Raw genomic sequence first — 17,898 nt, forward strand, 5'->3', positions numbered from 1 at the left:
TATATTAATTTATATAAATGTCATCAACATTTGTTGTAGTATTACTGATATACCATCATAATTGTTGTTAATATTTTTAATTAGACTTATTTAATTATTGTATATTTAGTATATTTTCTGTTTTCATTTTAATTGTAATTAAAGTTTTATTATGTTGTGTGCTTTTGCCAGTTTTATTCGTTTTTTAATATGTCTATATAGTTTTTCAATTGTATTTATTATATGTATTTATTCTTTTTAGTTTGTTTAGTTTTAGTTATTTTAAACTTAACAAAAAATGTATTATTTTTTAATGATTTTAGTTCTAGTTTTAGCTAACAAGAATAATCGCGTTCATCGATGCATCTGAAATTGTATTGGAATTAAAAATACAAATAAAAACACTTTGCCTCAAAACTACAACTTGAAATCTATCCCATATGAACAGTGACACAAACACTACAGCATTAACCAGTTCCCTGTGCTGAAACTGTGTCATGTGACTCACTCAGCCAACCAATGATCTCACACTGGCAGCCTGCAAGGACAGTTATGCAGACCTCCCTTTCCCTCCACCATCTCTTTCTCTCTCAAACCTTCTTTCTATACCTTCCTCCTCCCCTCCCACTTCTCTGTTTCCCTTCTTCTCTGTGATGAGAACAGCAGGATGAAGACAGCAGCAGATTTATGTTCATCCCTCTACCCCCCCTCCCCACCCCCAGCTGAGCGGCCGCATTGACTTTATTTCTCACATTCTCTCTCTCGCTCTCAGTGTGGAACCAGGACAGTGATCTGCTTTAGTTCTCTAATGTGTGCAGGAGATAGCGCTGGAGTGTGTTATCTTTGCTCTGAGCGCTTAACATTAAGACCTGTGCACAGTCTGAAGCGGTAGATACAACTGACCCGCTCTCATGGCAGACGGAGTGCGAGCCCTTTCCATGCCATCTATTTTGCGTTTGTATGTTGTTCTGCAAAAATTCAGTCGAAGCCAAGGACAGAACTGACACCCCAGCGGTGCATTTTAAGCATTTTTTAAGACGCTTGTCCCCCAGTGAATGTGTGTGTGCTTGTGTACTTAAGGTTTAAAATATGCATCTATAAGAGCGCAAAACATCTTCAGAGGAGGTCACTGTTGGTTTGAGAGTATATGTGTAATCTTTTTATTAACACTTTAGCTTCACTTGAGCTGCTCTGCTTGGCCTAGTTTTCCCAGATATCTTCACATATGCGGCCCTCTTCGAGTGTGCCACTGTGACAACAAGTTTTTTACGCTAGTGCGAGCCCATTCAAACTGAGAGGCCTTGCATTTGTATCTTTGTGTCTTAAGAAATGAGCTTCATCCAAAATCACACACTATCTTATAGTATAGTATCTTAGAGTAGCTACGGCATTTGGTGAGAAACTTATTTCACAACCATTAAAAAAAGTATGTTCTACAATAGGGTTCCTCAAATCTAGCCCCGGAGGGCCAATGCGCTGCAGAGTTTAGCTCCAACCCTGATCAAACTCACCTACCTGTGATTTTCTAATGATCCTGAAGACATTGATTAGCTTGCTCAGGTGTGTTTGATTAGGGTTAGAGCTAAACTCTGCAGGAAAGTGGATCTCATGGGCCAGATTTGAGGATCCCTGTTCTACACTGTCAAAAAGGTACAAAGCTGTAAGGCCAGTACCCTAAGGTAGAGAAGCTAAAAAGGTACATCTTTGTACCTTATTTAGCCCGAAATGGTACATAGTGTTAGTAACTTAACTAAATTTTAAATTTGTTATACCTTTTTTCTGGGAGTATACAGGTGCATCTCTATAAATTGGAATGTAGTGGAAAAGTTCATTTATTTCAGTAATTCAACTCAAATTGTGAAACTCGTGTATTAAATAAATTCAATGCACACAGACTGAAGTAGTTTAAGTCTTTGGTTCTTTTAATTGTGATGATTTTGGCTCACATTTAACAAAAACCCACTAATTCACTATCTCAACAAATTAGAATATGGTGACATGCCAATCAGATAATCAACTCAAAACACCCATAAGGTTTCCTGAGCCTTCAAAATGGTCTCTCAGTTTGGTTCACTAGGCTACACAATCATGAGGAAGACTGCTGATATGACAGTTGTCCAGAAGACAATCATTGACACCCTTCACAAGGAGGGTAAGCCACAGACATTCATTGCCAAATAAGCTGGCTGTTCACAGAGTGCTGTATCCAAGCATGTTAACAGAAAGTTGAGTGGAAGGAAAAAGTGTGGAAGAAAAAGATGCACAACCAACCGAGAGAACCTCATCCTTATGAGGATTGTCAAGCAAAATCTATTCAAGAATTTGAGTGAACTTCACAAGGAATGGACTGAGGCTGGGGTCAAGACATCAAGAGCCACCACACACAGACGTGTCAAGGAATTTGGCTACAGTTGTCGTATTCCTCTTGTTAAGCCATTCCTGAACCTCAGAGGCGTCTTACGTGGGCTAAGGAGAAGAAGAACTTTTGCCCAGTGGTCCAAAGTCCTCTTTTCAGATGAGAGCAAGTTATTGAGATGCACCTGTATATTGTGTAAAATGTATGATCCAGATGTCATGTTTTCATTGCCATGTGACTTGCATTCACATCTCCTCTCCTGTGGCCTCGTGGGATAGTAAAGTGTCCATTGGGTGCGCACTTCAGGTTCTCAGCAGAAGTAATAGTAGATAAAAATCTTTTTGCCTAATATTTTATGAATTCAGACTTACTACTCTTTTCACATACTGTTTTTCACCTACTCTATAGTAAGGAACTAGGCATATTAAGATGATGGTGATGGTGTTATTATAGATTTTAAAAAGTCTAAAACTTTTTTTTTTTACCATTACCATTAATATGTCTACATTTATGCAGTACAATCAAGTCACTCTGAAACTCTGCAGGTCATTTGCATTTCCTTTTCCACCATTATGTCGCTCGAAACTCATTTGACTATCAAAATACACATCAAAATGCTTGGCAATCACTTGACTTATTAAAATATGTATTAGGATTTGAATCCGGGTCTATGTGCATTTTGTCTGTCTATATATTGTGGAATGAGTATTTAATATCTATCTATATGTTACACGCAAACAAGAAACCCACACCCTCCACTTCCTGTGCCTTTCCTAAACTCTCTTACCATCTCCCAGCAGTGACTGAGCACCCAGCCCAGGTGCAGATCCAGCCCTGAGCTCAGGTGCTGAGCAGGGAAAAGGTCTCTGCCAACTCTCTGTCTCGGATGCGGCTAAAGTGTTGAATTAGCAACAACATTTTTGCTCTTCCTGCTCCTCATCATCATTAACCTGATGAGGAAGGCGAGAGGACGCAGAACAACAGCGTCCGACAATCTCTCCGGGGGAAAGACCTCAGAAGCAGTATTTGACTCTGCAGAGGAGAATGTGGCAGTCACATGTAGGTCATCCTTTTCATTTGTCTGAAGACCGCTTTGATTTTGCAGGCTCACTCCAGCTAAAGGTAAATGTGTGTGTGAAAGCTGAAATTAAAACTTGAAATGAGTGATTACAAGGAAGGAAAGCTGACAAGAAGTAATTATTTGGAGATAACCAGCTACCTCTGCCATCTCTTATTAATGATTGAGAATAAAACAGGACTTTGGCTGTCGGGTGGGATGTAGAAGGGATTTGTATATATAGATATGTTAGTGCTGTCAAGCGATTAAATAAATAAAAGTTTTGTGTATACATAATATATATGTGTGTGTATTGTGCATATTTATTATGCATCAGTGATGGTTCTTATAGTACATATTAGTGCTGTCAAACGATTAATCGTGATTAATTGCATCCAAAATAAAAGTTTTTGTTTACATAATGTGTATATTTATTATGTATATATAAATACAAACACATACATATATACAGTATATATATTTAAGAAAAATATGTTGTTTATATTAATATATTTATATATAATATAAAATATAAATATATAAATGTATATACACATGTAAATATTTTCAAAATATATACTGTATGTTTGTGTATTTATATATACATAATAAATATACACTGTACACATACATATGTAAACAAAAACTTTTATTTTGAATGCGATTAAATCGCGATTAATTGTTTGACAGCACTAGTACATATTACATAGAACAGGTTTCCACATTTCTTTTCTTTTTTTTAAGCAGTATGCTGTTTGTGTGATGTGCCTTTTCACAGATAAGTAGATGAGTTATGCGGTCACTGAGTGATCCAGTGAATGCCGGAGGACAAACCGCTCACGTTCAGCGGTCATCCGCTCACTATGCCTGAAAATAAGGTCACCACGGCCACACACGGCCCCACAGCTACAGCCCTGTTTTCTCACTACACGCACGTCACCCTGATGACGACATGCTGCTGTCTGACCAGAGCCATGCAGACATACACAAATGCAAGTAGCCTACACAAAATCAGTCACAGTTCCCCACACCCATAACTGATCTATTCCTACTAAAAGAAAAATATGAACCAGGTCAAAGTGCACAAATCAACACCATATTCATCTAGAGTCTCATACTGACAGGGATCAGCCTTCCAGCCACTCTCATTCACATTCATATTAGTAAGAGCAGCCAAGCCGCTTTCAAACACAGCTGTATCGTGACACAAATCTGATTCACAAGAACATTTTCCAGCCCACATATGCTACAATAACGTAAGAAAGCTCTAGACAAGTTAGCACGGCCCTCAAGAAGTGTGATGTCCTACCTCTAAAGTACATCTTAACACTTTTTTTTGAGGTAACATGACATCGCATGAATGGTAACAGAAGCTCCTCACACCTATCTGGCCGGGTTAAAAAGTCAGTGTGAAATGTGGACAGACAAGATCATCTCATTAGTATTCATAGGCTTTCATGTGAAACATTTATATTTACATCTGGATAGACACGACATGTACAATATCATCATATTGACAGCATCAATGCTCAAGCACAATCTGATTGCGGGACTCTCATTTAGCAGTGAACTATGGAAAAACTTTGCCAGAAAACCTATTTTAAATGCCAAAATGATGTATTTCAGTCTCTTTTAAAAAAAAGTTTAAAATCCTTTCAGAAAAATTTGTATTCTTGAAGCCAATATAATGTCCAATTAGGTGAGTATTTTATCGGTGAAATATATTAAAATCAATCTATTCATTAAATGAATTCAACATTCCATGAACTTCATTAACATTACCATATCATGAAATTTGTTCATATAGTGCTTATGTCTCTAGATGTGTGAGCTGTTTTTCTGGAATACCACCTGATAAAGCATGTGCAGACACATCCAACATCACACAAACATGAAAAGGCACATCTCAGCATACCTTTACACTCATGCAATGTGCAAGATACACCTCCACATCTATAAAAGCATTGGGAAGCAGAACTGTTTTGAATGAATAGAGCTGGACATCAGGAAGGAGAATCCGTTAAAATCCATTCTCCTGTCCCATATCAATAAAGCGAGAATATAAAGTGATCCACTGGCACATTCATTTCCTAAAAGAGTGTAAATACTGACTACGAGTATGACTGTCACACTATCAAGACATTCTGACCAGTCCGAAACATTGGCTCAACCAATGGCATAAGTTTGAGGCGGGGTACCTTCTTTCCCAGTATTGTTTTTGCAATACCATTTAGTGACACTAGTGGTGCAGAAATCACACAATTCACCTTTAAACTGTTTGCAGTATTATTAGCAATTCTGTTTATCAGGTATTGTGCCTCTGAGAACAAACACACATCAAGCATCTGCATTAAAAAAACATCTGCAAACAGTGCACAGAGAAGATTAATGTTTAATTCAAAGTCTAATTAAGCAGGTCAAAGCATAAGAGAGAAAGGAAATGTGTGTGTAGTCAAGGGAAGATGGCAGCCTCAGCCGAGATCAAACATTCAGGATATCAACTCTGACAGACACTGTTTACACCTAGTATTAACATTAATTTCATAAGCGGTCAGTTCTATACAAGTGTAAACACGGTCCAAAACAGTTGCAATCCGAACACTCAGACGACATACGGAGGAAGTCAGAAACGCATTGTACCACATCGCATTTGTTCCAGACAAAATAAAAGGACCTCATGCTCGCCTCTCAATCATCAGTTGCAATAAAACAAGGGTTTACTTTACTGGTTATGTGCAGTTTTTAAAGAAAATGTGTCTAATTAAAAAAATTGGAATGCAAAACATATTGAAAGACCTGAGTGGTTGCATGAAATGTTAATACCAAGTAAACCTGTCTTGCCTGAACGCTTGTGACTGGATCACCTGAGATAGATGTTAATACAAGATACTAGCATGTGTGTGATTGATTTTGCTATCATTCCTATCCAAGAGTGAATACCCACCACAGCGCTACAGAGAAATCTGTGAGAAGTTCAACATACAATAACAAAGAAAGACAGAAAGGAAAAGATACTGATATGTAAAAAAAGAAGAGACATTCTGGGCAAAGCAAAACACAGCTAGCTTAAAGTACAGAAAGAAGGCCAGTGTGTGTGAGAGAGATGAGAATAGAAGCTTTCTGTCAACATATATGAAGATGAACGACCGTGCTCCCATCAGCCAGCCAAACAAAAACGGACTACACAACGCCTCTCTCTTCTCTTTTTCAATGCATACACATCTACCCATGACACGCACATACACAGGGACATAAATCATAAAACACGGCTCATACGGTGACCCACATACACAGAGACGAAAAACGGAAAGACCTCATCCTAAGAGATCCAAGCCAAACAAACGCATGGACAGATGGTGCAGGAAATTACCTTATCGGTCTTCTAACCATTCATCTCTCTGAAGACACCTCACTGTCCTGTTCCACTCCAATCCTCCTTTTCTTTCATGCTATACACACCAATTTCAGCATGTCTGTGTTGTGTATGGTCTAGACTCTAAAAGCAGCGAGGATTTGTAATGCAGTCTATTGTACTACGCTCAGCCTTTCACACAAACTTACACGGCACAATTGTGTTTCTGCCAAAGACCCGGGATCAATATAACCAGCTTTCACCCAAACACACTCACGGTACTCTCGCGCTGAATGCAGAAGTGTCTTTTTAACAGTGCAGCGCACAATGAAGAAGCTCTTACGGTGTTTGCTGCAGCGTAAAAGCATATATTTTACTCTTTTAAGGAGTGTGTGGTGATTTTGCCTCAAGAGATGAAGTTCAGCTTGAATGTTTTATGTTCCGTGCAGCTCCAAGAGTGACTGAATATGCTGTTGTCAGATATCCGGTGGGTGTTGGAGTCAGTCCTTTTTCCTTGTGCAAAGATAACAGACATTTTATATCTAACAAATATATGATATATGACAGTAAAAACCTTCTTAAAATGTCAGGAATCCAAATTCTCCTCACTGTTTGATGCGGAAACACACCTGCTCACACACATTAGGTCATCTCAGCCATGCTGCAGTCTTTCTCGCTGCTTGGTAGCATCAAAACAAAACCTGCTTCATCACAGAACGCAACCATAACCACCTCTACACCACTGTCCCCTGCCATACAACTACAATAAAAAGCACAACATGATGAATTTGTCCTTTTTAAATGACATTTTAGGCATGATAATACATCTAGAAACATCTACACATATATGCAAGCAATGCACAAACACATACAGGTATGCAAGCAATTGTTTAGGTAAAAAAAAGGGGTCGATTGGGATTTATGCAGGTTGTTGAGAATGATGTATGGATACACGCACACACACACCTAAACACACAACCAGATGCACACATTGCAGTACTGGGTGGGATGGGGTACAGTGTGACTTGTCCTGTATAAGACTAGATGAGATGGTACTTATGGGACGCAACTCATACCAGACAGGCACACAGGACAATGTGTGTTACTCACAGTTCTGAGTAGAGGATGTGCAGGTTGCCCACATTGTCAGTGTAGTTTGCTGGACTGAGCCAGGGCAGAACCAACAGCAGCAGAGCCTTCATGACCCTCTCTCTCCAGGGTCTTAAGTCTCTCTTTCTTTTGCTTTCTTTCTCTTTCCCTAGGCTGAATGCAGTGTTTCCTATCCGGCTTCCTCCCTGCCCCTTGCTCCTCCACCTCTACTACAGTTCTGAGCCCCCCTCCCGCCTTTCTCTCAAGTAAAAAAGCTATTCTTCCTTTTCCGTTTCTTCTTGTTTCTTTGTCTTTCCACTTTTCTTTCTTTCCTCGCCTCCCTCAGGCTTTTAGCCCGGTCATCTCAGCAGTTGAGAGATCAGCAGCTGTAGACGGAGAGGAAAAGACTGGGAGCGCTGCCAGCGGAGGAGAACAGAGAGTGCAGGATGAAGAAAGACTCGAGAAGAAAAGGAGGCAGGAGCGGCATCTGGAGCGGGCGCAGGTGCACTGGAGCCGAGATGGAGAAGAAAAGAGAAGGTTGAGGTAGAAGGAGAAGAGGAGGCAGAGAGCGGTGTTTGCTGGCACGCCGGTCGGGTGCGATGGTTGCGTTGCAGTCTAATCTGTCCTGGGCATCATCCAAGAGTGAGAGGATTTACGCTCACGAGCCCACATGCTGCTGTGAATGTGCGAGAGAGAGTATGTGTGAGTGTGGCAACACAGCGTCTGACTTATACTGCCGCATGCTCTACAGAGAGAGAGAGAACTGGGGCGAACCAACTGACCCCGGAGAGAGGGGGAGATGCAGGCTTGGGTGGTCCATCTATCATTGTCCGTATGCCTCAAAGGTAGAGCGTGTGGCAAAGACCACCCCCCTCTGCAACGCAACGGTTCATTCAGCTATGAAGCGGTGTGTGTGTGTTTATGTGTACGTGTGTGTAGAGAGTAGGCATGAGGAGGATGGATGGATGGACGCATGGACAGTAGGATAGATGAATGTATAGATGAACAAATGGATAGACAGAAAGAGACAGATAGAAAGTCAGCTGTGTGACTCTAGCGGCAGGCAGGCAGACAGACAGACAGACAGACAGATAGATAGATAGATAGATAGATAGATAGATAGATAGATAGATAGATAGATAGATAGATAGATAGACTCTATTTATAGCTTGAATATTCTTCAATCATTCTCCAAAGAGACAATAACTCACAAGATCACGTAATCAGACAATGGTTATAGGTTCATAGATCTCCAAACTTTACAGCAGTTTCATTAACTGTATGATTTGGTGACAGTATAGTATGTGCTATCATCAATATTGCAGGTCCGTAAGAGCCCAAGGACAGCCTAAGGCGGTACATTCCCTCCTCTCTACCCAGATCTGATCTAGGATTCCAGGAAAGTCTGTACACCGCCAAATACATGCAGACACAAGCACATGCTTATGCACACTGAGAGACAAAGTGCATCTAGATGTGCTTGACTGCAAACACAAAAAATTTAACCAGACCAACATACGGTACAAGATACACAGTTCTCAGCATTTGATACAAAGCTCCAGAGCACATGCAAACTAGCTAAAACACATCAAAGCAGCAATCAAAACTGTACACCAAATATTTTCACCACACAGTTTTGAGTCACAAGTGTGAAGGAAGCCTCACGGTTAAACATCACATGACCACAAATGCTAGAACACAAACTCAATCTGTAGCAGCTGACACAGAAAAATGCATCTCTTGAGCTTACATGCATGGAATCAAGAGGAACTTTGTACAAAAGTTCTCAAAAAAAAAATGAAGTGAATTGAAGGCCATTCTTACATAGAAAGAGTCTTTGGCTGGTCCTCACCAGTTCTTGTTCCGCTTAAGTCCCGTCCCATTTTGAATGTTGTCCAACTTTACAGTCCTGAACCAACTAAGACCACTGGAGACCAGACCACATTGGAGAAAGCAGGGAGAGGAAGAGAAAGACAAAGAACGATGAACTGAAAGCCCAAGAGCCCAGTATAAAAAGAGAAGGATGTGGGAGGGGAGAGGAGCAATAGTATGGAAAGAAGCAAGTGTGGGTTTTTGGTTGACTGGAGAAAAGGGCAAGTTGATTATGTTTCCGTAAGTGGAATTTTAAATGAGAGGGAAACTTTCCATTAACGCCAGTAACAAAATGCAATTAATTTCAACAGAGGCCCTCAGGTCTGTGGAGCACTAATGATTCAGAAACAGTCCACAGGAACGACAGAGACTCTCCCTGTTGAAAAAATCAGCATATGCTGGTTAGGTATGTTTTGACGCTGGGATGCTGGTTTAAGCTGGTCCTTTGCTGGTTTATGCTGGTCCTTTGCTGGTTTAAACTGGTCCTTTGCTGGTTTAAGCTGGTCCTTTGCTGGTTTGCATAACCATATGCTGTTTTTTTCAACAGGGCTACCATCCTGAAAATGGCGAGAGTGAGGGAGAGTTCCAATAAAAACCATTAGTTAGCATAACGTCCCCAAAGGCACTGAGGTGGAAGATATCTTAGTCAGTTAAACAGAGGTCACTGTGGGGTTGCTACCTCTTGAGGAGTGGAGAACAAAAGAATCCTCTAACGAAATAAACAAACAAATGCATGCACGCAGACGGAGATGTGCTCGACACATGTCTTCTATTGAGGCGAATCGTTGACAAGAGTCTTTTATGAATGACAATGAATGAAGAGCTGCTTATGAATGCCAATGAGAAGATGAAGCGTATCAGTCACATTCAGCAATTCAAAACTTGCTTATACAGTTCAATACATTAATCTGTGCTTTGCCAATCCTTCATGTTAACCTCAAATTGAAGATGAGTCCTTACTGAAAATGTCCTTCAAACCTTAAGGCTGAATGTCTGGATCAACATCTTTGAAACTGAAAAATAGTTTTTTAACCAATAAAACTTATTAGGACTAGGGATGGCCTCATATTTATCTCCCCACCACAATTTTTTCATGATTTCATCTGGTTGTAAACATTACAGTGTGGTCACATTTACTGTTGCTTGGCAAAATTTCACAAGTGAAATCTAGTCAGTTCAATGGGAATTGGTGTAATGCAATTTCGCCAGATAAACTTCTGGTGGTGAAACATTTCCCTCTGCAAATTTGCAGCAATGTCTAATAACAAGCCTCTTGGTTGATGTTCATCAGTGACCTCTGTGTGGGCAGAAACTCGTAACTAAGCAACAAAACAAAACAGAAGATCCACAATGGACGAGCGGCAACTATTCAGCCAACACCAACATTATAAACCTGTCAATAAAAAAGTCTGTCTGGAAAGCAGTTATTTAGGGTTGGTTTGATTGCTGGCTGGCAGAATAGATTTGGATGTTCAATTCATTGTCATTATACCTGTATGTAATTCATGGTATTTTGTCACATTTGGTTCTGCTTTTTTTTCTCTGAGCAACGGTAAATGTGACCACACCATGGTAAGGATCAGGGTTGTAGAAAGGTCTGAAAATGGACAGACACAATTATAAAACTTATCAGCTTGGCTCATGAATATTGAAGGGATAGTTCACCCAAAACTTAAAATTCTGTCATTAATTACTCACAAATTAAGATATTTTTGATGAAATTCAAGAGATTTCTTACCCTAGATAGACAGCAAAGGAAATACCATGTTCAAGGCCTAGAAAGGTAGTTAGGACATCATTAAAATAGTCAATGTGACATCAGTGGTTCAACTGTTCCACCATAAAGCTACAAGAATACTTTTTGTGAGCAAAGAAAACAAAAATAACGACTTTATTCAATAATTCCTTCTCTTCTATGTCAGTCTTCGACAGAGTTGAACGTAGAGGTAGAACCCAGCCGCGCTGCGCCTTGTTTACAAGCAGAGGGATACGTGAGTAAGAGAAGAAATTGTTGAATAAAGTCATTGCTTTTGTTTTCTTTGCACACAAAAAGTATTCTCGTAGATTCATACAATTAAGGTTGAACCACTGCTGTCACATGGACTATTTTATCTATGTCCTCACTACCTTTCTGGGCCTTGAACGTGGTAGTTGCATTGCTGTCTATGGAGGGTCAGAAAGCTCTCAGATTTCATTTAAAATATCTTAATTTGTGTTCCGAAGATGAACAAAAGTATTAAGGGGTTTGGAACGACATGAGGGGGAGTAATTAATGACAGAATTTTAATTTTTGGGTGAACTATCCCTTAAAAAAATACCTAATTTATATTTAATAGGCCAAAAAGTCCTAATTAATTTGTTGACAGTTAAATAAGCATTTGCCATAGTAAGGTGGCTGCTTAGTTTTTGCATCAATGCAGCTGTTTGGCTTCAGGTAAAATAAACTTCAAAAACAATGATATTTCGCAAAAACAGTGCCCCTGGTTGTATTCGGGTTATGATGAAAGCAATATTGCTCCAGGACCAAGAAAAGAAGCAGATCCATGTTCTACTTGGCTAAATCATATTGTACGTTTTCCAAACCTGTCTACCACCATCTTAAATTTCATCAAGAAGCTCAAATCTTGTTAAGATCACTACTATCACATCAAAAACAGCTCTGAGGGGGATTTCCTCACCGGCTCCTGATGTGTCCCTCCATTTCTCCCCGCGGCATCACTTCAGTGCAGTGTTCGGTAAAGGGGCAGGACACCATCAGTTTATCCAGCAGCTTGTGCACCAGCAGGCTGGACTTGCGACAGGTCTGCAGCATCAGGGGAGTGCGGTCCACCGGGCAGAAGTCGCTCTCCAGCAGGAAGTTTGTCAGGCACTCCTGGCAATAGGTATGTCCACAGGGGGTGTCCAGTGGCCGGATCAAAGGCTGAAGGCAGATGTGGCACATAAGGTCATCATCCACCTCCTCTTTATAGGAATATTCATGGTTCTCCTCCTGTAGGTGCCGTTGTCCACAGACATGGCAAAGGTCAGGAGGAGGGGACGTGGGACTGACTCCTGTTGCACCGCAAATGGGCATCGCCACAGCACCCCCCTCTTCCTGATCACTCATTGTGTAATTGTGTCGAAGCTTTACTGAATCTTTGTGGTTGGAGGGCTTTGTCGTGTCAGGTTGCGTTTTGAGCCATCCACCTGTATGGGAGGAGCACATAAAAAAAAAAGAAGAAGAAAAAAAATGAAAGGAACTGTCATTAATGGCAAATAGGTGTGTCCACATAATAATCTTGTTAGCTGTGTTTGCTGGAAAGGCAGTTTCGCACACACCCAAAGACACAGTTTAGCAAAAAGAGGGCAGCAAAAATTAGTTTTTACTTTCTGCCCATTCTGCTCTTACTCTATTTTTAATTCCCTGAGCTGGCAGAAGGATAAATATCAGACTGATCCAAAACTCATTTTATATTCCACAGGCAACAGAAATATCAATATCGCACCTGAGACTCTTAATAAACCCAGTTGGAGAAAAAGAAAAGTAATTTTATAACTGGCAGTTATTCAGTAGAACTTTTAAGCATGGTCACACAGAGAACAGCTACTTTGCTAGCATTATTCTGGATGTTTCCAGAAGCAGTTATACCTGGCTTCATGTGAGCCTGTCATTTACTAGTGAAAAGAATTGTGTTTGTGTGTTTCTATGTAGCTGAGTTTACATAAACTCCTAGCTTAGCTTTAGCTTCATGCCATTCTGAACCTGTAACTTTGTTTATTTAATTACCTTTGAAAGGAGAGAGTGAGCTTTTTGGAGCTTGACAGACATAGTCTCTATAAACTGTTGTTTTATAATAAATGAATAAATGTTCCACAGTAAAAACAACCGCATACAGGTTTTGAATGACATGTGGGTGAGTAAATAATGACAAATGTTTAACTTCATACTTTATCTTATTAAAGAAATGCTGTGCTCAGGATGTTCTTGCATAAGACGGAGTTTATCACCACACCTGTTGTATACAGACAACTCATTCGCACGTGGGAGTTTGTATGGTTATGATGGGAGTGTAATATTATTACTGCCATAAAATTTTGTCTGGAGTGTCTCACTGAGTACAATCTCTGCACTGAACATAGTGTACACTCTCAAAGTCTCGTTATATCTTTCTGTGAGTTTGAATATGGCTTCTCCGATTTTGTGAAGTCACCCACTGTTGATTTGAACAGGAAACCGTTGAACGACAGTGAACTGCAGGTGAATGCATGAGAATAGCTTTATTGTCTGCCTCCCTGTAATCTGATCTGAGCTTAACCAGGACTATATAAGAGGACACACACACACACTCCCACCCATAAAGGAGTGTGCCCAAGGACACAGTTATACCTGGCAACCCTGCGTTCTCCGTAAATCATCATCTCTTTAATGATCCTTCAGAGTGACGATATGGCTTGAGTATGCGACTGCATTGAATTACACACACACACACACACACACACACAATAATCGTTTTACCCTGCGGCTCTTATTCAATTGGAATTTTCCATTTTCTTTTGTCTTCCCGCATTCAAAGGCACTTCTAGTGAAAAATCCATTGTTCTAAAAAAACAGAATGACAGGACTTAATAGCTACTCGTTTCATTTTACTTTCTTTCTTTCAACTCTGACTCTTTCACTCATATTTTCCTCCGAGGAGATAATATTGTTTCTCGGGTGGCCTTTGGCACAGAGGAAAGCTGTGGTAAGTGTACTAAGCATAAAAGAGTGTTAATGGCATTAAAGTGCACAATCAACCAGAAAGCTACACAAATAAAAATAACAGTATAATCTTAGATCCAGTGGGATCAATGTTTAATGACTGAAAAAGCTGAAAATATCCTCAATAAATGGCTTAATGGAAGGAATATACAGACAAACACAGAACATAGTGTGTATTAATGGTTCAATCATTTGTGCCTAATCAGCCTTGTCTCGTGTGTGTGTGTGTGTGTGTGTGTGTGTGTGTGTGTGTGTGTGTGTGTGTGTGTGTGTGTGTGTGTGTGTTGTGTGCCAGCACTTTTATATCACTCAGTACAGACAAACATACTTTCCCATCACACAAAGTGCACAGCAATGCAACAATGAAGGAATTAATGCAAAAGCAGACACAAAAATATATAGTGGGGTCCAAAAGTCTAAGACTACTAGTGAAAATGCTTATAGATGGCATTTTTTCCCTATAACATCTCAGCCTTTCAATACCACCCGTGCTTCTGATAGAATAGAACAGATAGCACACTTGATGAAGGCAGCACTGTAAGAAAAGAGGCAGCAGGGTGGATCTCTTGCTCTCTTGCTCCTGCTGTGGATCTGTATTTGACTTCACCACTCTTTGTTCAGACATGTTTTAGAAGAACATTCCACGGTGTATCGGAATCTTTCGATACTCTGATTTCAACCTGAACCCCGAATGTGCGATTTTGTTATGTTACAGCAATAAGTATTTTCAAAATCAGATCTATCTATCTATCTATCTATCTATCTATCTATCTATCTATCTATCTATCTATCTATCTATCTATCTATCTATCTATCTATCCACACACACACAAAATATTATGTAATAATTTTGTTGAACAGGGTTGAATGGTTGAGTTATAGTAGGGTTCCCTTTTGATTAGACATTCAACTGTTGAGTCATATAGCTAATGAATAATGCAATAAATCCATACAGTGATTAATGCACATATAATGACTATTCAGCGGAAATTATGGATATTAATGAGCATAGCCATTCACAAAAAATAACATTCATAAAGAGATGATAGAAGTGGGTGTTCTAAATGTGAGTGAGTGCATGAGGAAAATAACCACAAACAATGCAATATATCTCAGAAGAGACATTTTGAACAAACACAGTCCATATGAGAAATGAGGTTATATGTTTCTAGTATGTAGGAGAGGAACATCAAAACTTCATGCCAGCATAGCGTGGGGAGAGTTACATAAGTGTTCATATGGAAATGTGCATAGCTCACCCCCACCCTTTTCGTTTTCAGCCTCTTCCTGTATGAACCCCTCTCCTCCTATCTTCCTCTTTAACCCACTTTTCTTCCAATATATTTTCATTCTGTTCCTTTAGGATCTTGTCTCAATAATCCTGTCTGTTCCTCTCTATGCCATCTTTTGTTTCCACTGATGTTATGTTACATGTATAGTGTGGTTCAAAAATTCTTAGTGTGGTCTTTTAAATTTTAAAATGTTAAATTTTAAAATATTTTAATTAAAAACGATTTAATTATAATATAATATAATATAATATAATATAATATAATATAATATAATATAATATAATATAATATAAAATAATGCCATCTAGCAGATGACTAGTATTTTGTAGGATTGATGTTTTACACTCCATATAATGTCTTATTGCTGATTAAACCTAGAAGTTATGCCATATATAGTAAAATTCAATAAAGATAACAGAAAACATAGCAAAAGTGAGGCTATAATTTTCCATTTCCACACACACACACACACACACACACACATTCACGCATACTGATAGGTGACATGCTATTGGTTATCCCGGCTAAAGAGTTGGTGGTCAAAACCGCTGACAAAAACTCAATCTAACCAAAAGAATAATTATGACGATTATCAATCTAAGCTTAAGGTGTTTACACTACAAATATATGAACAGCAACACCTGCGCAATGCTTACACACATACCTCCATGTGCACAAACATACACATTTTCACAGGCTTTGTGACTTCAAAGGGTTCATCTTGCTTTATACACAAAGAAAGTTTCTCCACAGCTGTGCTGAGTCAACAAGTACATGCTTATCAAAAAAAAAAATCAGCATCAGGTGAAAGTTACAGATAAAATGTGCTGAGTAAATATACTCAGACCTGTGTATTTCTCCTGCTTACCTGATCAGGTAATCCAACCGCTCCGGCAGAGGGAAACTGAGGAAGGAGAGTGAATGAGAGAAAGTAAAAGAGAAAATAAGAGGACTTTGTCCCTGTGGCCACAGGTTAAAAATTTCCCTGATGTCAGGTAAACTTTGAAAGTTGTCCCAATGTTCTTCAAGTGAATATTTCAGTCCAGAGACCCCTGGCCATCCTATCATGCACTGGGACGCCAACTCCTGACGCACACATGCATGCACCTGATACAGGAAGTGAGAGAGAAGAGGCAGAGCTAAAACGGTAGGCAGGTAAACATGAGAACTGCCCTAACCTGCTTTGGTAGGGCCGGGAACTGGTTTACACACACACACACACACACACACACACACACACACACACACACGGTATAACTGAGAGGAAGACAGCAGTCTCTTAACATTATACTACATAAATAAAGACATAAGTTTGTGTGTACACTAAACACACTACAGTAGAATCTATCACAACACACAAATGTAATTTTTTAACGGAAGTAAATGCTTATATGCACCCACACCAAACCGAATGCAAATACACTGACGGCATGTGGCAAGCTGTGACATGCCTCTGAGAAATCCTCGTACATAACTTTGAACAAAGTGCTTTAAGAACCCCAAACAATTCAGTAAAGCTGATTTTCACTATCCAAAGGCCCACACCCAACTAACGTCACCAGACAGAGAGCAACGGCTGGTCTTATCTTCGCACGCTGCATTTGATGATTTGGTTATGATCTTTGTCTGGGTGGGGGTTACTTGCACAAAATCAACTGTGGATATTTGTCTTTGCTTGCTGTAGATTTGATTTCTCAGGAAATCGTGTGTCCTAATGTTTGTGTGAGTATGGGCTTTGGGCTGTGTGATTAAAAACTCTTACTCTCTTAGAGTTCCCTCTAACTCTAACACTTTCTATTCTATTTTAATTCTACTTTATCTATATTTATCTTTTTTATTCTTTATTTAAAAAAACAACAAAAAACAAACACTTGCTTTCTTCTTTTTCTATTCTATCTACTTGTTTTTCTTTGTTTGTGTGTGTGTATATGTGTGTGTGTGTATAATATATATATATATATATACACACCTTGCTACGTGTACTGCGTTAGGCTAACCGAGACTTGTCATTTGCACTTATATATTGTTGCTCTTTTGTTAGTTTTGACTGCTTTTATTGTCCTCATTTGTAAGTCGCTTTGGATAAAAGTGTCTGCTAAATGACTAAATGTAAATGTAAGAAAGATTGTATGGAGATCAGGGGCAGTTTTTACAGCTCATGCT

The 17,898-nt window shown here is 39.4% G+C and overlaps 1 protein-coding gene and 1 long non-coding RNA gene across 2 annotated transcripts in view; both read right to left on the bottom strand.

Annotated features, from left to right (window-relative positions):
- LOC107601894 (E3 ubiquitin-protein ligase LNX-like) overlaps nt 1-16,858 on the bottom strand; it is a 44,428-nt gene extending 27,570 nt beyond the window's left edge. The window contains exons 1-2 of the mRNA XM_016294245.1: nt 16,604-16,858; nt 12,384-12,891 (exon numbers count right to left, since the gene is read on the bottom strand). Of these exons, the coding sequence (XP_016149731.1) occupies nt 12,384-12,811 (428 nt within the window). The 5' untranslated portion in view covers nt 12,812-12,891; nt 16,604-16,858. The remainder of the gene's footprint in view (nt 1-12,383; nt 12,892-16,603) is intronic.
- On the bottom strand, nt 10,792-11,370 carry LOC107601904 (uncharacterized). The gene is made up of 2 exons (XR_001610983.1): nt 11,198-11,370; nt 10,792-11,098 (listed from the first exon to the last, which is right to left on the bottom strand). It is a non-coding gene; the product is annotated as an uncharacterized lncRNA (long non-coding RNA).
- Nucleotides 16,859-17,898: the final 1,040 nt, after the last annotated feature.

This window comes from Sinocyclocheilus grahami, unplaced genomic scaffold (assembly GCF_001515645.1).
Source record: "Sinocyclocheilus grahami isolate Dianchi unplaced genomic scaffold, SAMN03320097.WGS_v1.1 scaffold314.1, whole genome shotgun sequence".
NCBI classification, from domain to species: Eukaryota; Metazoa; Chordata; class Actinopteri; order Cypriniformes; family Cyprinidae; genus Sinocyclocheilus; species Sinocyclocheilus grahami.